At 38.7% G+C, this 26,067-nt stretch overlaps 1 protein-coding gene across 1 annotated transcript in view; it reads right to left on the bottom strand.

Moving 5' to 3' along the window:
* Positions 1 to 2,126: 2,126 nt before the first annotated feature.
* Positions 2,127 to 26,067, bottom strand: part of nectin3 (poliovirus receptor-related 3) — a 58,493-nt gene continuing 34,552 nt past the window's right edge. The window contains exons 4-6 of the mRNA XM_002940109.5: positions 22,350 to 22,467; positions 14,793 to 14,944; positions 2,127 to 10,732 (exon numbers count right to left, since the gene is read on the bottom strand). Coding sequence (XP_002940155.1) covers positions 10,140 to 10,732; positions 14,793 to 14,944; positions 22,350 to 22,467 — 863 coding nt within the window. The 3' untranslated portion in view covers positions 2,127 to 10,139. The remainder of the gene's footprint in view (positions 10,733 to 14,792; positions 14,945 to 22,349; positions 22,468 to 26,067) is intronic.

The raw sequence follows: 26,067 nt of genomic DNA, 5'->3' as shown, positions 1-26,067 counted from the left end.
ACACCTAAAACCTGGTGAGTTACTATAATTGTGTTTTGGGAGCGTAGGGACCCATAGGGTTAAGCTCCCTATGGCTTCAAACCCTACCTCTTCACACATTTATTATTGGGCAAAAAGCCTTGTACTCAAGTTACAGTTTAAAACACTATCCCTATAGGTTTAGTCAGGTTGTACACGCCCCCTGCAGACTGATATAGTGTCTAGCAGGAGGGTGTGACTTCCTCTTTTGGCTGCATGCTGTGTCCCAAGTAGAGCTCCATCTGAGCCTGGGAGCAGACAGTAGGCCCCAGAAGCTATTATACCCTAGAGGACACTATACTTCTAGTGAAAATCGGGGACAGGGCCCCGTGAACGAGGTTAGCTAGCACAGTCAGATTGTTTAATAGCACTTTCTAGGAAAGTGACATAGTCAGCTCTAGCAAGAAAGGGCAGTCTAATAGACCCATCAAGGAGAGTTAGATCCAGGAGTATTTCTCCTATCCGGCAATGTTGCCTCAGTGTAGGGCCGCAGATTAGAGATAGAGACAGGACTAGACCTGATCCCTACTCACAGGAGGACTCCTATACTAGGGGTTATCAACCTGAAGGAGCAGATACTACCCAGACTACCTCCCAAGGGGTATTGGCTGAAAGGTGTGTTTCCCTGCCCAGACTCTACCAAGAGGTGGGATAAACCTGTGCATACCCTCTCTTCTTCCTCAGAGTGTATTCTCATGTTACCATCTGCTTGTGTTGTGAGTATGATAATCCTGCTTACCATCTGTGTCTTGGATCAATAAATCTGTATTATAGTTCACCACAAGAACTTCTCTGGCATCCATTTATACCAACTGCACTACACAGCCTCAGAAAGTTGTAGTTCAACTACACCCTCAGCTCCTCTATAGGTTTCTTCCATTTAGCGAAGGCCCATCCTAAGAAAGAGGGTCGCATGTAACACATACTCTACATCATTTCTAGCCTGGTTTAACCATATCCTAGCCAAAATAGTGTTACAGGAGCATTCTAAATTGAATCAAGTTTTCAAAATGCAGAATAAAATTGCATTTTTCTCTGTAACAAAACACAACTGTGATTAACATATTGGAGAATTTTATTAATGCAGAAACAGTGACTGCAGGAATTGTCATGTTGTCATATATTAGTCTCTGGCAAGGCTTGATGTTGAACAGCTTCCTAAGCAACAGCGTGCTTGGGGGTGGGTCAAAGTTCTGATAGGCTGGAGTACAAATGTAAACAGTTACGCAGCCTATGAGAACATTTTCCCGCCCCCAAGCATGTCGTCATTTACAAAGCTATTAAACTACAAGCCGTGCCAGAGACCAACACAGGTTAGTATGGGGTGAGCTGGGGAGAGGCAGTGGGCAGCACTAGGGTTTAAGTAGGCTTAGTGACACATTCATGGTAAAATTGGAACGTGTCACTATCCCTTTAAGGGCAGAGTCACTTAGAGTGGATCTTTGGCCTGCAGGAGCAGATATTGTTGAGGAAGCTCAACAATATGCATTTTTGCTCCAATATGCGCTCAGTGTGGTTCCATGCAGGCCAACATCTTGCCTGTCAATAAAGCTACAGGAAGGAGTGCATGACAGAATCCATTTTTCAGGAAAGCAGATGATCCACTCTGTGTAGCCCTGGCCTAAAATCATTTTGCAGTCTACATTTACTTTTAGCAAATATGTATGTGACTTATAGTTTAATACCTGTATTAAAATAGACCTGTCTCTTTCATAAAGCTATTTGCAGACAATCCCATTTTCAACTTGATGTTGGTTTGTCAGGTGTGTGTATGGAGGAAGGGGGTTGGCAGCAGGATGGGGTGGTTGGTGGCGGCGGGGAGTGCCTATTTGCATCTGCAAAGCCCCCGAGGAAGCCTGTAATGGACAAACTGCGCATTGGGCTAACCACGCTGGGACGCCATGCTTCCTGGGACGCCATACCACCTGTGCTATTTTTTGTGTGTTTTATGGTTGTATAAGGATTCAATAAAGGCTTTTGCATCTACATTTCCTTATGCGGTGTAGCTCCAAATATAAAGGGGATTTTCTCTCTCTCTTTTTTTTAAAAAAATTCTATTGGTGGTAGGCCCTGGGGGTCAGGCGACGTTACAAATAACTCTAAAGATCGTAATTCAGTAAAAATTTATTTCGCTCAGCTCAGAGTAACAATCATTCCTGTTTTACAACAAACATATCTTAACATCACTGCAAGCTCAGTTCGAGAATAACAAATATTTTTATCATAAAAATGTAATATTTATATTAGCAAATCATTGAAATTAGTAAACTCAAATTGCAGTACATTAAAAAAAAAAATCAGAATCCAAAAGTTACATCCCAACACTTACCAGAAGCGCAAGTAAAATATTTTCATATATAAAAAAAAAATATATATCACATTTTTCAGTTGCTTCATCTAAGCCATCAAAATTTAACATTGCAGATTAGAAACAAGTAGATTTACGTAGAGATCGGAAAAAAAATGGATTTCATAACCCACTACTCTTGACAGACTTCATTTTTTGGTGAATTTCAATTCACAGGTAAATACATCCCTGAAAGCAGCAAGCGACTTGTTACTGAATGTAAACGTGAATATATTCAAAATATATAGATATATCTAAGACATTTTCAACATGAATTGTGGTTCGAACTCTAAATGCAAGCGCCGCATTTAGCAGCAAATCATACACATTTCATAATCAAACACAATGCTGAGTGGATGAAATTAAGGACCGACCTTACCGGTAGCAGTTTGAAAAATGATCATTTTTTTCTAAAATGAATTTAGGACCAATCGTACAATTTTCTGTAAATTCAGAACATTATATAAAACAATTCAACGTGTAAACAAATAATCACTCGGCTACAACCTGCTGTAACTGAAACAATAAAAAAAGCTTTCGTCTAGAAATAATTTGTGTAATTCATTACAAATCTAGAGCTACTGTGGAAAAGTCTAGCGCATACGCAATATACAAAATTTGGAAGACTGCAGAGAAAAATGTACTTAAATTGAAAAGCCATTTCGTAAAATTGGTGAAGATGCTGCTCCAATGCAGCTTTATTCTCTTTATAATCTTGAGCATTAAAACAGATATGAATTACATTCAGTTATTTTAGTATTTGGGAGGCAATATTCAAAGCCCCTATAAACAGCCATAAGTCATCGCTTATTTACAGAGGAAAATGTCGTTGCTAGTGTAATAATTGGTATACTAAAAATGGAGTCAGACCATGGCGGCATTTAGGCCACCACTAAGCTGTTGCTATGCTTCTTGCCAAATAGTTCACCCCAATAGCACACAGACTTTTGCATGTACTGTACAATCATTAACATACAGCTGATTTGTACTATTTCTACCCATAATGCAGTAGTGCTTGTGGTAATAGACAAGGCAGCAAGTTTTGGACTGACCAATGACAGTGTAAGGCATAGAAGACAACACAGTATGGCTCTTTGGGAGACACCACAATGCAACACATACAGCCCTATAATGAACATTTTGAAGCATACTAATCCCTTTGAACAGCTTCTCACCAATCTAAATAGAACAATTTAGGTTTTTAAAATAAGGAAACCCAAGCAGACACAGGGAGAACACACAGATAGTGCCCTGACTGGAATTGAACTCAGGGCCTATTTCAATGCACTCATTTACTTTGCCTTAGCTAAGCTTTCTGTGTCTCAGTGGTGTAGTATATGCTAAGTTTGTCTTAGATAAAAAGAGACCAATGCTTCTAAATCTTGTGTGACATTGATATGAAAATATACTCTTATAGACTCTCATAGACTTGCCATAAAGCAAGACAAGGCTGCTGTTTACATGCAAAAGGCACCACCCACTTGGTACTTGCACCTAACCAAGCTGCAGTACAACAGCACAGCACTTTTCAACACAAGGAAGCCCTGCTGTTAAGACCTGCCTTAGACAGGTACAGAGCTCCCACTGCACCCTGTGCTCATTGCTGCTCCAATAAGCATTTGATAAATGAGCAACATCCAGGGGCATGAGCACCCACATGCTGCCTTAGAGCTCATACTTATATTCTTCTTGCACTCCCCTCCAGTGGCATTTTCCTGCGATTGGGAGCACAGGAAGAAATGCATCCCATTCTTTCTAATGGGGCTGTATTAACACAGGAACATGCATGTTGGTTTTCACCTGAGCTAAACACAGGATTAACGCAACATGCATCCTCCTGTGTTAGTACAGGGAAAATATGAGTGCATTGTTGGAACAATATAATGGACCAAATACTAATTCATGAGAAAAACTTCTCCAAATTTTCCTCATACACTTTTCATGATACATACAGTTTCATGATAAAAAGCTTAAAATTGTTTATTCAGCAAACTGAATCTGGCCCAATATTACACAATGTTTTCAGTCAAAAGTTATACATTTTTCTCCTACAGTATTCCTTTGATTCTGTGCATGTCCCTTTGGCAAGACAAAAAAAGCCTCTTTGCAGCTCTTACCATCTATCGTCTTGTGTAGAAACATGCTGAGAAAGTCTGTCTGTGTATGCATTAAGGTATGTATCATCATTTTGGTTAAGGGGAAAGTATGTGCCATATTGCCTTTTGGGGGGGGGAGGGGGAAAGGCAAGGACTATTGGCTAAAATGAACCACCACATGAGCAAGTTTGAGATGAGATTCCTGAAACCTTTTCCCAGAAAGCTCCCTTCTTCCACTGCAGGCCTAGGCAGATGCTGCTAGGACTATTGACAGCATTATCCCTCTGAGTTATACACTGATTTAGCCAATTGCTATGGTGCACTGGCCAATTTATATATATGTGAGCAAGGTACACAAAATGAATTGGGTCAAATGAACAGCCAACAAAAAAATTCCAAGACCATGTGTATTAACGCAGAGCTGTTCAAGTGGAGGCTTGTGGTCCCAGTGCAGCCCTCAAAGGCATTACACAGAGAAACAGTTTGCCAGAACCGATTTTAGTGCAATAGCTGTGTGCAACAGGATGTCCGACCCACTGAGACTCCAGAGAACAGGCCAAAGAGGGCGCTGCAGCTCAGTGCAGAGGTACCCAAGGTTCGCAAACAAACTGCACACATGGAGCAATGTTAAATCGGGGATCTGTTGCTGCAGTTTGTTAATGTGTCAGGATCAATATAGGCCAATGCCAAAAACTGCTTTATGGATTCATGGTCATCATGGTTGATTTTTAAGTATAGTATATATACTGGCCAGTGGCCTAGCACAGAGAAACAGAATTTGGTATTGTATCATTCCCAAGCAAACAAGTTAGAGGGAAATGTTGGAGCTGTTTAGTAGGGTGGAACTATTCATAGTGCCAGCACCATGAGGGATGAAGAAATGGGGTACAAATGGTGATGTATTGGTTTAACCGCTTTTGATAATGAGCCAAATAATTTGTGTTCTATGACCACACAAGATGGGGAATGGGGTCCCTAAAATAGGCACATAATATTTCATATCAACACTAATGAACTTCTAGCCTCACAAATGTAGGAAATCGCAAAAACCTTTGTGGAAGAATCACTAAAGTTTGTACTTTCAACTTATTTTCATCTTTTTAATCACAAATTACTTTTTTTTATACAGGTCAATATGACCTAAACACTACAGGCAGCACTGTATAAATATAAGAACTTCAGGACCAGTTCTATTCATACATTCATATACAAAGTACCATGGGTTTTTACAATGAACAAGCATACTTTGGCATTTTCAAAGAAATTTGGTACCATCAAGTGGTAATTATAAATACAGACATTGCTTCATACAAATCAGAAAAATATGAACATATTCATAATTCATAAATAGTTCTAATGCAAATAGTGTGGCTGAAAATCCCAGAGACTGGTAGTGATGCTAAAAGATACCTGCGGCCATGCTGAAACCCTTTGGCGCAAAGATTTGGGCAGGGATACAATGAGCCATTAAGACCAAGCTGAAATATTATAATAATATGTAGAAAATGTGTTGGCAGGAATGGATGACATTTGGGCCTGTTTACTGTGACTAAAGTACTAAAACCATTGTATTTGAAACAAATGTTAGTCTTACAGCCATACTGGAACTTCAGTGGCACCCCCATGACTACACAGAAGCTTATCGATATAAACTATATTAGAGCTGCTAAAACACACATTGACGGTTTACTAGTACAGTGACAGTACATCATACACAATCGTGTATTATGTGCTACTGGACCTTTAATATTACAGGCTGAATGGGAACACACACTCTATCAGTACATCTGAAATACTTCATGAAGAAATACAGCATTGGCGTGTTTGTATAGATCGTATTTATCAACAGGAAGTTGTATAATTCTTGCACTTGCCTTAAGTTTCACTGTGTCAACCAAATACTTCATACAACCACCAAGGATGCTGATAAATGGTTCTGTTGTGGAATATGGCAGTTCTACTTTACATTCTGTATAGAAATGCAACCATGTAGAAGGGTGCTAGTGGAGGCAATATGCTATGCCTTTAATCATGCATGATGATTTAAAGAAAATAAAACTAAATACTGTGAGTGAGTGATCATTTTTGCTTAAACCCACGTATAGACAGTGCTGCAACCCCTGCAATCAGCAGTACAACAGATTCCTTTATACACGAAGAACAATGGCACACATGGTATTATGTTGCCTCAATTTTCCTCTTAAACTGTGTGGGTTGACTTCAAAAGGGTTCCCAAAGCACTTAATGGAGGTACCAATCTGAATGCCAGTAATCAGAACACTTGGAGTGAACGTTGCTGTGCTGCTCTGGATACAACTGGAACACAATAAGTACATTTGCAAGTAATGACAAATTTAGTTTCTATCTTTGTTAAGAACTAAATGTGGGCTGTACAAATGTGTTCTGTGGGGAGTTGGGGCCTAATCCCCAAAAGTCTCAATAAGTAAATGGTAAGATCTGAGATCTGATGTAAAACCACTGACCACTTTTGGTTGTGGATGATACTGGGTTGCTGTGATCCATAGACCACATAGCTCTCTATAGATGCAGTGACAGACTTCAGGATGTGAGCCATCGTGAAGTCATAGAGCGAAAATATTTCCCTGTATGTGGAAACTGGTAAGTAATTCAAAATAATTGCTATCAATGATAGAATTCACTACCAAAGTATTTATTATACAAACACACTCCAAGCCCAACATTACCACAGTTATCTAAAAACACCATCAGTCAGTTATGTTAGGCTTGGAGTGGATGCTCCAGTCAGCTGCAGTACCATATACATTTGTCCTCCAAGCCACAGGAGGATCATACCATCCCCCGCTTAGCATGACAGATACATCAGGCTCTCCATAAACCCCACTCTGGTTTTCATGGGCAATACAAATTATTAAATTCTTAAGGCAATGACTACCATGATAAATTGATACAACTGAAGGTGAGGTTGGGTGGGAGTTGCCCTGATTGGCTGGAATATGGTCACATTTGTACCTCAACATACACGAGGATCACACCATCCCATTGCCACCATTATAATTCTCCAATATAACCATACAGGATCAGTCCAAAATGTTGGGTGGCAGCTGAGAGGCATTTCCTGATTAAAGGTGGCCATACACGGGCCGATTGTAGCTGCTGATATCGGTCCCTTAGACCGATTTGACAGCTTATTGGCCCGTGTAGGGGCAGCAACGACTGGCCTGCCCGACCGATATCTGGCCTGAAATCGGCCAGATATCAATCAGGCAGGTTAAAGAATGTGGTCCCCGAACCAACTGTGCCCTTAACAGTCGTTATAATTGTAATTGTTTGGCCCCAGGGCCAAACGACCGAATTAGCCTTAATTCCCCCGATATCGCCCACCCATAGGTGGGGATATCGGGAGAAGATCCGCTCGCTTGGCGACCTCGCCAGGCGAGCGGATCGTTACGTGTATGGCCACCTTTACTCCTGCCCATTATTATTATTGCCCATTATTATGTTACACAGAGCAGCACACACACAACCCTTAATCATTTACATTGCTAACCAACTCCAATTAAATAGCTCTTGCATTTTGAAAATTAAGGCCAAGCTGCAGTTGCAAGAGCCTTTGTTTTAATATAAATGACAATGATGGACTAACTAGAGCTGTATGATATTGCGATAGCATTTAGGCTATGGACAACACCCACTCCTTATGGGGAGCTAACACTAAAGCTGCTGAACTGCCATTGATTGCACATAACAATGTATATTAGAATCTAAAAAGAATTTCAGTAACCATATAAAAGACAGAAGGCTGTAAGGGAAAAGTTTTATCCAAGACAAAAAAAACCAATGGTGACTTATAGCAGCTTCTACATTTTTTGTTTCTGCTTGTCCTGAGGCCTCATCTTTTTATTCAGTCTTATAGGATGTGTTAAAAGTCTTCCCTGGTGGTATCTGATTCCTCAGGATACATATGTAATGCCTGAGCTGTAACATAACACTGCTACAAGCCTGAAGTTACACCATTAGTAAGGTTATTATATGTATGAGACACTATAAATGTTCATTGCAATGTTTTAATAGAAAAAGGTTACAATAACCTTGACAGCAAATACTCCAGTCCTCCCCAACCCATAAATGTAAAACTGAGGGTTTTTTAATTCCACAATGTTTCCGTGATGAGAATTAAGTGTCTATTTACTATATACCCCGCAGTATTTAAATGCAGAAGTCAATTTATTTTATTTATTAACCTTACCAAGGATGGTACAGGCAACCTATAGAACCCAGTTAGAAGTGTGCTTCTACCATTCAGCCTGCAGATTACTAATCAAAGCCAATGGCCTGTATGGATTATTGCACTGCTGCAAACCTGTGCAATATTAGTAATTGAGCCTGTATGATTGAAAGAATGCCTTTCCCCCTACACTGTGCAAATGTTATACTGCATTGCAATGGCATGTTTAACCCAGTTCAAACCCCATTTGGAGCTACAGACATCAATTAACATTTTTCAAGCTGAAAATCCCTAAAGGTATAGTCAAACAAAAATGTAAAATATTGGATAGAAAAAATATTATTCCTTTTGAATTGCCATATGTTTGTTCTTCATGCAATGTTGCACAAAAATTGCCCTCCATGACTGAAAACAAGCATGCCACATGAAGAGTTTTCAGGCGATTGTTATTGAGGGCAAGTTTGTGTTTCTTGGTGCCATGTGTTACAGCTACAAAAATGAAAAAAAAAAAAGAAAAATACAGCTGGTAAAATGCCTGTATTTACCCCATGTGCCCACCGAGTCTCTGATTTTAAAACTGTCTTTTGGACATAAGCTCTCATATCTATCCATAAAGCATCAATAGGGATCTTTCTGTTATTTGGATCTCCATTTTGTCTGTACAGAAAGCATAATATGCTAGAGAGGCCCATGTAAAGACAAATAGTATGGTAAATTTTAACAAACTGGCACATTCCAGCAGAAAAGAGCCTGTTAAATATGTAAGGACTGGTATTTTTTTATATTAAAGTAAGAGTCCCAGCAAAGATATGCTGAATGTACTTAATATGTAAAGGTGCTTTGAAAAATAATGAACTTTTGCCAACACTTTCCCTTTAAGTTGTATTGCTCAATAAAAAGGAAAAAAACAATGTATGCAACAACAATTAACTTTTAAAATATAAAAAGCCAAATTTGTTATATATTGACAGATAACATGGCCAGTCCTTTGATAATGCTGCTGGTATGCTATCAGATTTGGATTGTTTGAAAGAAAAATTCTACTGAACATGGAGGCATTTTAGAAATCAATGTTATTTGGTTTGCAGTGCTTGTGAGAGTGGGACCAGCCATACTGCAATCTAGCTATAGAAAGCACAACTGGAATACTCTGTCTATAATTAGCAGCCTTTTCTAATGTGGGTTGCTTAAGGACTAGATTTATACACTCAGCGTTACCTCTGATACCTAACTTCTCCCCGACTTGGGAATTCTACGATTTAATAATCAAATTTTCGGTGTATTGATTATATTTACATATTTCAAATAAACAGATGCAGGAGACCACATTTGTACTCATCCCATCCACTTCGAAAGTAAGGTAAATGGGTATAAAAAAAAAACAAGTGGTTTTAAGAGGTCACGTGACCCCACCCCCATCTTATCATGTAGTTGAATGCACTATCAAGTTTTTTTCCCCAGCAGTCTCTCACTAAACGTACCACTCTCTCCGTGAGATGAGAGAACCGTCCACATGTGATACAAGGTCATCTTCATTGTCATTAAAGCAGTTTTTATTGTACCTGGATACAACAGGCATTTGTTTATCAGGATAGTTAGTCATTGGCCTGTCAAAGTGTTCCTGGTATCGATCATAGGTAATAACATTGTTCCAACCAGAGTTTTCTACATCCTGAAGATATTCATTATAGATATGATCATTTGCTTTAATATTAATATCTTTTTTGGGATTCTCAGGAAAAGGATCCAGATCTTCAGGCTGAAGAACATCTATTTGAGACTCCTTTTGCATATCGGATGGAGGGATGTAGCTCTTGGTAAAGTAGTCACCACGGAATGTTTGTTTCCTCCTATAGTAGATTATCCCAAAAATCACAATCAGCAGTATCAGAAAGAGACACCCGCCAACTACGCTGCCAACGATTGTGCCAAAGTTTCCGTCCTGCAGAGTAGCCAAGGTGGAGGCTGGAATATGAATTTTTTTTGAAGATGTTTCTATGCCAACAATATCAGTAGTTGAGTGGGTCTGTGGTATTGTAGGAGGTGGGGTAGTAGCAGGAGGATCTAATGGGAGAAGTAGAAAGAAACACAGAAAAGAAAGAGGATTAGCTAAATAAGAGGAAAGTTATGAGCATAAGTGTCTCCGCCATTTGCATTTCCACTATAACTTGTTAAATTATTTTCTCCTATTGATATATTTGGGGAATTAATCATCATCTCTGCTGCTGAAAAGGATCTTCAGCATTTAAACCTTAGTTCATTTGATCTGGCTGCATTTATCCAGGAAAATTCTGATACAGGTACTAAAATGACCCTGGAAAAAACACAAGGTGAATCTACAAAACAACCATATGCATCATCTAAGGGCCATGGCCCACAGGGAGATTAGTCTGCCACAGTTAAATCTCTGCTACTGCGGGTGACTAATCTCCTCAAAATACCTTCCTACCAGAATTAAAGTGAAGGAAACTTTCAGCAACTTTGAAAGAACTTAGCCTTCCCATTGGCAATTCACTTTATTGCCAGTGGGAAGGCATTTCAGGGAGATTAGTGGCCCGCGGTAGCCAAGATTAATTGCAGGCAACTAATCTCCCTGTGGGCCATGACCCTAACTAGAGAGAAACATGTTATTTTTGGTACTTCTCTACACAACTATAAAATGAAAGCCTCATATCATATGGGACAACTGTCGCCAAGTGCGGGGCAAACCATTACATTTAAATACATTATTTTCAATTTATGTTTTGTTGCTGGCCCATTAAGGTGAGCCTGGGGTACGTAATATACCTAGGACTTTCACCTGGAAAAATAGCAGCCGAGTAATGATAATCACAGCTGCACCTTTTTGCATCATGATTCTGCCTCTGTTGCATCAATGCTTCACCCCTTCATGTCCCTGCCCCCACCCCTTATATGACTGCCCTGCCTATTCCCTACCAGTCTGTATTTCTGCTGATAAAAGGTGGAAGCACTAAATGTACTCAAAGATGCTGAAAAAAAGCTTAGGTGCTTTAGGTCATCTGTGTGATGCTAACTTTCGCTTCAACGAATTCAAACTTTTGTTGCCTTTTCGCCTTTCTCCGATGGGGCACTTTGCAAATCAAATTCAAGCTCAAGAATTTCAAAACATCCAAGAGGAATAAGTCTTACCTATAATAGCTGTTGTGGGGGGAATTAAGTATTAAAAAAATTGGTGTCATTGTTCCTTTAATAAAATCTAGCATGTCTTAACACATTCTGCAAGTTATTCCATTAACTGCTGCTGGAATGGGCAGAGACAGCTACACACCAAGGAACATAACACAGCTTGCATTTAGCAACTCCACACAAAATTCTGCAGTTGCCCTAATGCCCCCCTGGATTCTGTGAGTTGTTCACAACACTACTAAAACCCCTGCACAATGTAGTGTGTTATCACCGGTAGCTGCTAGAATAGCTGTCCATTTACCCTAGATGTAAGGAACATCTGTATAATCATTTACCTGCTGATACATATGAGAGGTTGCTGGGTTATTTTCACCCATACACCCAACTTAGGGACTCATCTCCTCACTGAGAATGTAATAAAATTGGTAACACAGATAAAGCAAAAATAATGAATGATGTGGAAGTTAATATATAAATACAGATTGTATAAATAAATAAACTGTGTTAAGGTTTCTCAAGGACAGCACTAAAATAGACAAAAAGATAATGTGACAAACAGGGGGGATGATATTACAGGAACAGCATAAATAAATTGCTGAAGCATTCAGACTTTTAGGAGTCAGGCATATTTGCTTTAATCTGAGAACCCAAGAGTTTTCTATCAAGGCTAATTATAGAAATATGCTTTCACTGAATTTAATCAGCAAATCCCACATTTGTCAATTTATTAAAGCAGCTCTTGGGGCCTAGGTCTGTAAAAAAGGCTTTAATTACACTTGCTCACAAATAATGACATAATTTCTCTCTTTAGGGTGATGGCCCACAGGGAGATTAGTCGCCTGCTGTAAATGCCTTCCCACCGGCAATAAAGTAAATCACCAGTGGGAAGGCCTACCCATTACTTTTTTTGAAGTCACGCTGAGTTTCCTGAAGGAGGAAACTTTGGGAAATGAAGCAACTGGTATGCCTTCCCACTAGCGATTCACGTTATTACCGGTAGAAAGGCATTTCAGTGAGATGAGATGTGGTAGCCGAGATTTAACCACAGATGATTTATCTTCCCATGCGCCATCGCTCTTATACCTCATTTTCAAGCAAAATTGTCTTTACGCCATTTTATGTTTGAAACAATTTTTAGAAAACAATTGAAAGTTTGAGGACAGTAGACCACTTTGATTAGCATTCCGGAATGTGAAAACGCTGCACATCTTTTTATAACCCCTTCTATGCATCTCAGCAGTTGGTATAGGCGTACCGGTAGGCACAAAGCTGACCCTGAGAACATTTAAGTGAATGTATTAAAACATTCTAAAAATAGAAATCTATGTGATGACTACCCTTTTATTCCTCAGCAGGGAGCAAAGGCATAGAGAAGCAGTAATAAATGTTTAAAATTTAAGTTTATGTAAAGCATAGTTATAGTATTTGTCCTCTTTTTACCTTTATATTATGGAGCTTACACACTGCCATAGTTATATCAACCATTTCCCACACAAAAAAGGAATTACAGTATTATTATATCAATGTTTAGTATTTTATAGATGGACACCACAACTCTTCAGGTTTTTTTTTTAATTTGGAATTATTACCCCAGCAAATGAATAACATATGGACCTAATGGCTTTTATCTTCTTGTTACACTACTTATTATTTCTTTCTGTTTGGGCCCTTTCCTGTTTGCATTTGCATCTGGGCAGTACTCTATAGCAACCTTTTTCATCCAGCTGCAGGTAGTGCAATAAAAGCTAATAGCTGACTGATTGCCGTGGGTAAACGCCCAGGTGCAAATTTACAGTCTTTATAAATGACTACTGGCTGACCCACTAGTTTACCTGCTAGAAAAGGTGATAATAAAATGAATAGGAAACTACTGCCAGAACTCCTTTTTGCCTACCCGTCAGGTTTTGGTGGCAATACCATTCAGTATGCTGTTGCAGAGGCAAAATTATTACATTACAGTTCATACCCCCCTTGATGGGCAGCATCAGCAATGGCACTAACAGAAGGCTTTGTGCCCATTGCCTTAGGTCAGGGATCCTCAACCTCTTTTACTCATGAGCCACACTCAGATGTGTTAGTGAGCCACACAAGCATGAAAAAGTTTCCTTGAGAATGCTAAATAAAGGCTGTGATTGACTAGTTGGTAGCACCATGTGGATTGCTAGCCTGCAGGAGGGCATCTTTTTGCTTCCAAAACTTGCCACCAAGCCACAAATTTAAAAATGGGAGCAACATCAAGCAGGGTGGTGAGCAACATATTGCTTGAAAGCCACTGGTTGGGGATCATTGCTTTAGGTCTATGGCACACAATACATTTTGAATGCTGGAATTCTTTCAGAGAGAACCTTTCATGTAAATGGAAAAGGCTATAGGAGGGAAAGACATTCTGACCGCTGTGGTTCTCCATGAGGGGGCAGGGTGACAAAAATGTCCCATGGCGCCGTAGAGACATAACCCATTGCGTAGAGATGCCATTAGTAATCAGTGATCAAGAATAATGAAACACAAACACAAGGGCAGAATGGGCAGTCATAGGGATTTGTTACAGCACTGTCATGTGAAAAATACTGTGAAGATTTATCTTGCATCCTTTTAACATGACAGTAACATTTCATTTTACATAGTATTCATTCTATTAATATGAGAGGGAGCAGTCACCCTCTTTGAGCTGGAATGACATCAAAAAGACATTAACAGAACCCAAGTGTGTTGCGTAGAAAGCAGTTAAGTCATAAGGCTTATTACACCAAAATCATCTCTGTGTCAGCTACTACTGGCTGCTCCTTTGCAAATGCACAGAGGGTCGGATAGGGGACAGCGCAGGAGAGACAGAGATCTGCAGTGTTTTATTCCACAGCAAATCTATGCAATGACAAAAAACTCTACAACTCATAGGCTGAAGTGGTCTGTTAACACACTGAAACCAATACACATGCATGCAAGCATAGGTACAAAGAATTACAGAATGTAAACTCACCTAGAATTGTGATGATCTTTTGGTCACTTTTCTGACCAAGTGCATTGGCCACTTTGCACTCATATATCCCAGAAACATTGTGAGTAAGTGGGAGGCTGAAAAGTAGTGTATTATTTACAGACTGTAAGCCTTCAGGCCAAATTCCATCTAACCTGTATTAATAAGAGTTAAACATGGTATTAGAATGATGTTGTTCAGCACAGCACATCTGCAACATTTTAGTAAACTGTTAAATGTAGAATATTCAAGATTAAGTTGAAGGTAATGAACATGTAAAGGCTCATTTGTGACTGCAAGTGCAGTGCAAAAATGGATGAAATTTGATGTATATATTGCCGCTATTCATTTACATCCATGATGCTAGAATTCTGGGGAAAACAATGCATAGCGTGGGCATAGTGCAAATACTGCATTTTGGACACTACACTGCATAGTACAAGAGGCTTATAGTATTATGGTATGAAAATGACTGCAACATAATACATAAATAGACAGAAGATGGGTGAAATCTGTAGCTGTGAAGCAAGCAATACAGTATCCTTAAGGCTAAAATGCCTTTTATGCAAGTTGGAAATCACAGAAACCAAATTATTTGTATGATCACAAAGATATGTAGCTATGTGTCTAATTTTGTTACACTCAGTTTTGTTTGCAGCAAAATTCACAACCAGTTCCTATTTTTTGGCAGTCTATGGTAAGGCTTAGCTTTCCTGTAAAAAGTGGCGCTTCCAGAGACACATCTATCATGGCCCTTTAACCTCTAACATTCCCTGCACATCCATTCACCCTAACCTTACACAAAAAGTATAACTATCATTAGTTATAGGAGGGGAGGGGCTTTGTGGGGAAAGGCTTGATATGGGGGTTGGTCATGGGACTGGGCCCCTTAAGTTATGCCATGTATGATGTCACTTGTGTCACATGGCTCTGAAACCTGTGTTATTAGAAGAGATAATGTACTTCCTGTAAAATATGGATTATTAGGAGCCACCCCAGAATACTGTGACTGCAAATAGTCTCTGGTCAACAGCCTTGTGCCTCTATACGATCATGATACTACTCAGTGACTTTATCCCCGTAATTTACAGTGGGTATATTATTTCCTATACAAAACACCCCTACTTTAAAATATTTGGATGCTGGTCAGTGATCCAAGAGCTCTACAGTTCTCAGTCTGGAGCCTTGTGACTTTATTTGGTCATGGAATTCAATTATGACTTCTAACATCCTTATATATTACAACAGGGGATACTTCCATTTCTCATTTACTGCAACATAATAATCCTGGAATGTTATCAGAGGTTACAGTGTAGGCCACCAATAAGAACTACAGGATCAGTTTCAGCACCTGTCACAAGGAGCCTCGTCGAACAAGACACAACACCCATCGATTGAATCAATGGCATTTGGTAGTGCTGCAGCTGAAACTCGAGTAATGTGGATCCCACGCTGACAAGAACAAACGTAATGTTCACTTTAGTCCTGTAAAAATCTGAGGGATGGCACCAAGCAAAATCTTTTACCAAACAAAGAAAGCCTTGGGCTCATTTTTATTTCACTTGATATCATTACTTCTGCTCTTAGTATTATCCAATAAAACAGCAGGTAAAACCACAAGTCTATTTAACTGAACAGCTCAGAATAGATCTTGTATCTACAGCTTGTGACACTTATTAGTAGCTGCAGTGTGGTGAGCCTGACATAAGCAGGAGGAAGCTAAATGATATGGGGGTTAGTAAAAACATATGTAGAAAGCAAACGTGCTGCCAGACAGCTGGCATACCAAACAACATACAGAATCACTGAAACTAATAATGCTACGTGAAGCACGTGTCCAGGCGACTGTATACCTGGCAAGGATTAAAGGGTTAATTCACCTTAAATTTAACTCTTGGTGTAATGTAGATAATAGTGTTAAGTAAAAATATATTTGTAATTTAATAATACATTTTTACTTTTTTTTTACATAGTTAAGTTGGGTTGAAAAAAGTCCAAGTTCAACCCCTCCAAACAACCCCCAGCACACACAAACCTATACTGACCTATCTATACACTCACACATACATAAACCATATATACCAACATTAATACCAACTGTAGATATTAGTATCACAATAGCCTTGGATATTCTGCTTGTTCAAGAACTCATCCAGGCCCCTCTTAAAGGCATTAACAGAATCTGCCATTACCACATCTCTAGGAAGGGCATTCCACAACCTCACTGCCCTCACCGGGAAAAACCCCCTACGCTGCTTCAAATGGAATCTCCATTCCTCTGATCTAAAGGGGTGTCCTCTGGTGCACTGATTGTTTTTATGGGGAGAAAAGAACATCCCCCATCTGCCTATAATCCCCTCTAATGTACAGAGTAATCATGTCCCCTCAGAAGCGCTTCTTTTCCAGACAAAACAACCCCAACCTTGACAGTCTAACCTCATAGCTTAAATCTTCCATCCCCTTTATCAGTTTAGTTGCATGTCCCCCCACTCTCCAGCTCATTAATATCCTTCTTAAGGACTGGAGCCCAAAACTGAACTGCATACTCAAGGTGAGGCCTTCCAATTATGTTCTCATCCCTTGAGTCAATGCCCCTTTTTATACAAGACAGCACTTTATTTGCTTTATAAGCCACAGAATGACACTGCCTGGAATTAGACAACTTGTTATCTACAAAAATTCCCAGATCCTTCTCAATTAATTATTGACACACACTACTATTTTCTGTTCTAATATACAATTAAATACACTAAACAGTTGATAAATTATATATTCCATCTATCTATCTATCAATAAACCCAAGTTTCTTGAGACAGAAAAATTGTGCCGCATTATTTTAGGCAATGGCTGTTAATACCTGTGAGCCAGGGTCATTTTAATCCATTTAGTCCCTGGCACTTGTTATGTTTTGGCACCAAGCATCAGATTTATTTTAAGCAATTGCACACAATGAAAAACTGTTATTTGCATAATTGTATATACTTTTGTGTGTTTGCTTTTCTACAAATGGCCTACCTGTATTAGTACCAGTATGCCTTTTGGACTGACAATATTTATAGACTGCTGGTTATTTAATGGGAACAGCATGGAATTTCAAATTGCTAGAATTTGTTTGCTTGTTTAAATAATGAGGAACATAGATGTTGATCAGAAATGTATAAGAATTTACCACTATATAACAATGTAGTTAAAGGTTACTAAACCCCTAGAACAGCTTATGCTTCTTCGTTCTGTTTCAATGTACAGGACTACTGCACCACCTTCTGCATTAAGCAGCCACATGCAACGAAAAGAACTAACACTTAACAAATAATTGTGCTAAATTGCTCCACTTTACGCCTCATTTATTATCAAAGATGCAATATACAAAGTGCACAAATGGATGCTGAGCGTGCATTTATGCTATTAATAAGGGTACTTGCACACATATATGCTCCTTTAAACTTGTGGAGAGCCCCCTCCCCCATCAGCCCTCACAAATACACATCATAACATGTACACAATACAGCAAGGAAACCCTGCAATTACCAGCAATGGTGTTCTGCCATAAATGCCAGGGTTACCATAGTGGCTTGAATTATTAGCTGCAAAAAAATTGTGCCATGTGAATTTATATTATAATGCTGTGTTCCAGAAGCGATGCTTCTCAAAACACTAATTTCAAGGTTGCAATAATGCACTGATGCTAATTTACAATGTGCACCCCCCAATTACACTGGAATTCTGGAAACCAAAAGGACGCATATGCCATCCCACTGCCAATTTACATTCTTGCCAGCGAGGTGGCATGCTAGGGAGATAAGTCGCCCGCAATAACGAAGAATTATCGAGGGCGACTAATCTCCCTGTGTGCCACTGCCCTAATTCTCCTTTAAAGGAGAACTAATTGCGCACTGAGCATGTGAGTGTCACTGACACTAACAGAATCCAAGATGGGGAGCTCCTGTGCACAACTTGAAGGCCTGTTACAGAGATTCTGAAACTTTAGGTTGGTGCAGTAAGTCAGTATATAAAATACAGCATTTTCATCCATATTTGTTTTTAGGGTTTAGTTCTCCTTTAACTTAAACTCCCCTAATATTGGATGGAAGATATAGGCAATTAGCTGAACACATCATATCCCTTGTTTCCAATACTACCCTTCAGTTTCACTATCACTATAATTGACAGTATTTATTACGCCTGATGTCTGGCTGTAAATATGACCTCTTTATGACACTATTCAGAATATATAGAACTGAGCTGCCATCTCTGTCTTCTAAACACCAATAAATACACCCCTTTTATTTTTTTCTCCATAGGCAATGTGTTGATTATTGCCCAGACTCTGTGTGACTAAAGCTGGCCATACACGCACCGATACTATCGTACAAAACCTCGTTTCGTACGATATTCGGTGCGTGTATGGCATGTCGGCGAGTCGACCGATATCGCAGGAAGCTGCTGATATCGGACGACTCGCTGATCGGTCAGGTTAGAAAATTTTGATCGGGCGCCATAGAAGGCGCCTGACCAAAATCTGCCGTCAGGGCTGAATCGGCAGAAGGAGGTAGAAATCCTATTGTTTCTACCTCCTTATCTGCTGTTTCAGCCCTGACTGTGTGTGGCGGATCTGACGATGTTTCTTGCGACCGATGGTCGCACGAAACATCGTCAGATCGCCACGTTTATGGCCAGCTTAAGACATATGACCCACAGGGAGATTAGTCGCCAGAGATAAATCTCTGCTACTGTGTCCAACTATCTTCCCAAAATTACTTCTCACTGCCAATAATGTTAATTGCTGTTTGGAAGGCACCCTCCTGTGTGTGGAAACTTTGGACATTTGTGCAAAGCGTTTGCCTTGTCACTGACGATTAACATGATTGCATGAGTCAAGGTATTTCGGGGAGATTATTGCCCATGGTAGCAGGGATTTAACCTTGGGCAACAAATCTCCCCGTGGGCCATCACATTAAAGGGCATAACTAATTCCACACACTGAAACGAAACCAATGAACAATTTCCCAACATCCATTATACAGAAAGTCTAATGCATCCCGGTCTGTGTGAATAAATGGGCTTGGGGAGCTGGTCCCTGCAGCACAGGCAGACTATCATGGATCTTTTTTAGTTTGTGAAATCAGGTATGTCTATATAAAAATAAAATGGCATATTTATATCTGGAAATTTAAATAGTGTTTATACATCTTTTCTACATAAGTCCAAATGAATGAGCTCATCCAAAATGAGGGGCATATTTTCCCTTGAAAGAGCGATTATCTACTGTTCAGTCCATACAACATGCTGCTGCTACAAGAATCAAAATATATTTTCTGCATTATTGACTGTTAAGTTCTCAAGAAGTTTATTTTCTATACTGCTTATAGATAAGGGATCTTTCCGTAATTTGGATCTCCATAACTAAAGTCTGCTAAAAATAGTTTAATTATTAAATAAACCCAATAGGCTTGTTTTGCCTCCAATAAGGATTAATTATATCTTAGTAGGGATCAAGTACAAGAATTAAAATTACAGAGAAAAAAGAAATCATTTTTAAAAATTAGAATTATTTGCTTATAATGGAGTCTATGGGAGATGGCCTTTCCGTAATTTGGAACTTTCTGAATAACGGGTTTCTGGATAAGGGATCCCACACCTGTATTACTGAAACTGTTATTGGTAGGATATACACAGCCTGAAGAGAAGCACAAAATGACCCTACTGCACCCTACTGCAATAGCCCTATGTTGTTAGACCCTTACTGATAATCACATTATTGCTTATGGGGGTAATGTATCTCAGTATCCACCTTTAAAATTTAAACAGTTTTACGCAGTATGTGGGGGTATGTAGCCTGGCTAAACCAGAATATACAACAGAGGAGTGATTTTGCTGAGAAATCTCCACTAGTTCACAGTTAACAGGGATATACAATACTTTTTCACTACGCTCATTTAAAAGGAATCTAGCATAAGTAATCATTTTACTGTTTGTTGCAAGCTAAATGAAAACAACTGTATTAATCTCTACATATACAACATAAATAAAACTCAAGTCTGAGTATGCATCTCTTAACTGTTTATTAAACTTTTAATTTTGCCAGACTGTATGAACTAAAACTTGTGCTTCTCGTGACTATGCAAAAAGAAAAGCACAGATTGTGCTGTGGGCTGCTGGCGTGCAACACAAATGGCACAAACATCCTCCTCTGTTTGCAGTGGATATCTGATTTCTGCAAGCAAAAGTAAGCAAACAGAAGCTTTATATTCTATTTAGAAAGTTACTGCCTGGAAAAAACATTATGCAAGAGTTTCCCCTTTGAAGTGGTGTCATATTTTGCTTACGAATTAATCAGAATTCATGGCAATGCAATAAGCTAGAGCCAGCGGAAAAAAAGCCCTGAAGCAGAGCTGCATCCATCTATTCTTTGCTTTTACATATGTTAGGACCCATCAGTGCAGAACAGGATATTTACAATTCCATTTGTGGATCAGAAAACAATAAATGGTAACATGGGTTCTATAGAATTCACAGACTTACGTAGGTTAACATAATGAATCTGCATTTTTAGTAGAGGGCATGTGATAATGCATGCACACATTGTAGATAGCTTGGTAAATCCAAGGGTACAGTGTATTCTTGCCTACTACTGGGCCCCTGCATAGTAAAAAGAAGTGTTTAAATTATTTTGAATATGGTTTTAGGCCTAACCGTGGATATTTTAGTTGTCCTAAAACCACATTTTAGGAATTCAACACTATAGCTCAAAATTTGCCAGAAATACTGGGAATGAGCTCCAGGATTGGTGTTCATGGTGTGCCAGACTGAGGCACCACTGGCAAAAACTGAGGGCAAAAATAAAAAAAACCTAAGGCTTGTGACACACTTGGTTCATGCATAATTGCCCTACACTTGAATCGGTGCTTTTCTGTGTCTGCACCCAGGGCCACTGTGTTGGCTCTGTGTTCCTGCATCTGGGCAGAGACAGTGGCTCTGGGCGCAGACACCAAATAACACTGATTCAAGTGTAGCGGTGGATTCTTGACCTATGTTTATCCACAAGCCAGGAGTCCGCCAATAAATGGAATTGAGTGCCACCAGTATATTATCGACTAATTTACTGTAAAGTAATAGTACCATGGTTACATCAACAATACTCAACCAGTGTAAGAATTATCATTAACAGTCCATGGACCCACTGTGAATAGTCCACAAAAAGAAAACAATTACTTCTGGGTTCTGTTTGTGTATTATTTAGTTTATCCTGAAAGATGGTTCCCTAAGCCCAAATTTAATATTGATTGAGGGAGGCCCCAATTTGGCCCAGTCTAATGCTATCAGAGAGAAAAAATTGCAACTCGATGGACTATTTGACTCAAAATGACACAAAATTAGAGATACCTAAACAATGGTCTTTCACTTGTTGATTTAACTCCCATCACCCACCCAGTTGCTGAGAGGAAATGCAGTTTAGCATCAATTATCAGGCTGCAGTTTGGACCTACCTGGTACAGAATACTATTAATAAAGAACAAAACATAATATACCGTAAATGACTCCAGTGGCACATGCACTTACCTTGTCCATTTTATTTCAGTAGGAGACGGATTAGCATCAGAATTGCACTTAAGATAAACATCTGTTCTACCAACAAACCAATTATCATCATATCCAGTTATTGAAACTTCAGGGGCATCTAATGAAAAGCAGATTCATAAAGGATGAGCCATATTATTTGATATTTAACTTTTTTATCAGCTGTGCACAGCTATGTAAGACTGCATGAATTAACATGATATTTTACATATTACCAGTTAACAAAAGTGGCTTATCGCATCTACCCTCCACATCCTTTGTATTATGTTGATTTGAAATAATTGTAAACTGCTGTAAAGAGCAAGTTTTTAGGAGAAGCATGATTAACTTTAATATTAGAAAACAAGGTAAAATCTCCCATGAATAGTTTTCCTTAGGCATTCACTATATAGCATCATTTACATCTTTCCAAACAAACCAATTAACAAAGCAATATAGTCTTTAGTTGATGGGGTTTTGCTAAATTTATACTAATAGGCTCAGAATTTTATACAAAAAACTATTAATCCTATTTCACAACTGTGTATATCTATAATAAAGAAAGCCTAGGTTCTTTTATGTCAATCTGTCAGATCACAACAGATAATTGTAACATACAAATTATTGGATAATCCAGTATAATTGATTGTATAATCCATATCGCACTGATCTGCTGGTTTAGATGATGGTCTCTAGGGAAGCCCAGCCCCTGTCAGTTATGGGTCAGTAGCTTTACCTGGCAAATATCCAAGGAAGTGTATCAATACACCAAACTGTCTATTCAGACAAAACTATCAGTGGTCCAAAGGGATTACAGGGCAGACACAGAATTTATTACTTGAAGAAAGGTTGTGCATTTCAACCAATATAGCCGAACTGTCCAGTAATCTTGCTCTGTTTTGTTTGCATTGATATTTGTATGTCTGCTTTATACTGTATCATATTTGGAATATGCTCAGTCTTTAAATTAAATGTTCCCCTTTTGCATTTGCAAAAAGAAGAATTTTTTAAAATTTACTTTTATGTAATGAAAATCGATCCTCTTTATTTTATTAATAATCAAAGGCAGCACTTACCCTTACTGCTCTTGTCTGTCTGAAGGAGGGGGATCATGCCTCAAATCCAATCCCCATTTAGATGCAGAGTTGGGCAGCAGGTAAAAATCCTGAGGAAGAACACTTGCAGATTTAAGTGCTACTGTCCATGTCGGGAGCCTATGTTAAAGGAACAGTAACACCAAAAAATTAAAGAGTTTTAAATATAATGCACTGTTGCCCTGCACTGGTAAAAGTGGTGTGTTTGCTACAGTAACACTACTATAATTTATATAATAAGCTGCTGTGTAGCCATGGGGGCAGCCATTCAAGCTAGAAAAAAGGAGAAAAGGCACAGGTTACATAGCAGATAACAGATAAGCTCTGTAGAATACAATAGTGTTTTATCTGTTATCTGCTATATGCCTGTGCCTTTTCTCCTTTGAATGGCTGCCTCCATGGCTACATAGCAGCTTATTTATATAAATTATAGTAGACTTTCTGAAGTAAACACACAACTTTTACCAGTGCAGGGCAGCAGCACATTATATTTTAGTTACTTTTATACACTTTCATTTTTTGGTGTTACTGTTCCTTTAATGACCATCAGCCAATAAGATCAACATGATACAATATGAGTGCGGTCTGGACATACCCCATAGTCAATAATCCTGTTCTGTTTTCACAAAAAAAAATCATACCTGCTGCCAATCTCTGTATCTGTGCTTTGCCCAAAGATCAGATAAGCACCACTTTTGATTATTAATAATATGATAATAATATGAAAGGGATTAATTTTTGATACTTTGGTAGGGCAAAGGAAAAGAAACCTTTAAAAGTAAGAACAACTGCAATAACAGCACAAAAAGATTAATTTATTTAAAGGAGTCCATGGAGGAAACATTTAGGCCAATCAGTCGCTGAACAATGCCTGACCATAGAATGTTTAGCTATACCTGTAGCAGTGGGCCTGTACAAATCCTTTCTTTAAATGCAGCAAAAATGACCTGCTTTTTATAAATATAAACAAAGGAATCACCATTCCCTCTTCCAGCATTTAGCTCTTATTTAGAAGAGTGGACACTGAACTGTCAAATACAGCTATTGCATTACAACTATCACATTAAACATGTTTGCTTCTTTAGGAGGAAAACCTAAAAATAATAATGGAGGAAAGAATAATAGACCAGATAAGGAATTCACTGTCATCACACAAATGTTAAAAAACCACAACTGAGCCATATTTCTCTATTCAGAATAAAGCTTTGTTAATATGGCAAGTGTTATTATTAACAGGGGGTCAGAGTACTGCCTAGAATTCTCTAGGGTACTGCTTGAAATTAACACTGATAAACTAGAGTCAGTTTAGAGAAGAGCCAAACAACAATGAAATGTATTGGCAACAACAGAAAGTTCAGTAGCATATTTAAATAGTACAGGTATGGGACCTGTTATCCAGAATGCTTGGGACTTAGGGTGTTTCTGGATAAGGAGTCTTTGCTATAATTTATATCACCATGCTTAAGGTCTACTAAAAAAATTATTTAAACATTAAATAAACCCAATAGGATTGTTTTGCCTTATTCAATGATTAATTATATCTTAGTTGGGACCAAGTACAAGGAAGTGTTTTATTATTACAGAGGAAAAAGTAAAATAATTGTGAAATTCATTAAAATGGAGTCTATGGGAGATGGCCTGCCTATAAATCTGAGATTTCTGGATTATGGGTTTCCAGACAACGGATCTCACAGCGGAGAAAAAAAAAACTTAGTGTCTAACAAATTAGCACGCCCAGTTAGTTTGTGTTTCCTTGTCTTTTAAGTAAAGCTTAAGTAAATCCTATTAGAATCCCAGATTCCTCAGTAACATCTCACTTTACTTTGCATAGTTCTGTTCAGCCTGGGATTTAAAAATTAACTCCCTACTGAATGTCCCCTAAAACCCATCCCAGTGCTCATTTTGGCAAACATGTAAGTGTCCAAATTAAGTTGACCATGCACAGGTTTACGCAATTCCAGTAATCCATAAAAGGTTTGGATCCCTTATTAACCTGTGAGCCACATCCAAATGTAAAAATATTGAGAGCATGAAAAAAGTTCCTGGGGTGCCAATTATGGGCTATTCATAGCTCCACTGTGGACTGACAGCCTAAAGGCTGCTTGGCAGTATACCTGGATTTTATGCAACCAAACCTTGCCTCAAAGCCGGCAATTCAAAAATAAGTACCTGCTTTGAGGCCACTGGCAGCATCATCCAAGGGGTTGTTGGTCCCATGCAATGGTTGGGGATCACTGCCTTATTCTAATATCACTAGAGCAAAAGGTAACTCCGATTAGTTAATAATGCCCTATGCAATGATGGCATTATAATCAGGTTGGATTTTTTGCAAAAACTACCAAATGTCCAAATTGCCCAACCAAATCACTACACTGGGTACAGTGAAATCCAGAGCCATTTCAATAATTTTACAAAAAGGAGAAGTATTAAAAGATTTTTTAGAGTATTTTACTAACTAAACAACTTATACAGGTATGGGGTCCCTTATCTGGAAACCCATTATCCAGAAAACTCCGAATTACGGAAAGCCTGTCTTCCATAGACTCCATTTTAATCAAATAATTCAGATTTTTAAGATTGATTTCCTTTTTCTCTGTAATAATAAAACAGTACCTTGTACTTGATCC

Source organism: Xenopus tropicalis, chromosome 2 (assembly GCF_000004195.4).
Source record: "Xenopus tropicalis strain Nigerian chromosome 2, UCB_Xtro_10.0, whole genome shotgun sequence".
Classification (NCBI taxonomy): Eukaryota; Metazoa; Chordata; class Amphibia; order Anura; family Pipidae; genus Xenopus; species Xenopus tropicalis.
Note: the sequence above shows the minus strand (reverse complement) of the source record. Positions and strands in the feature narration are given on the sequence as shown.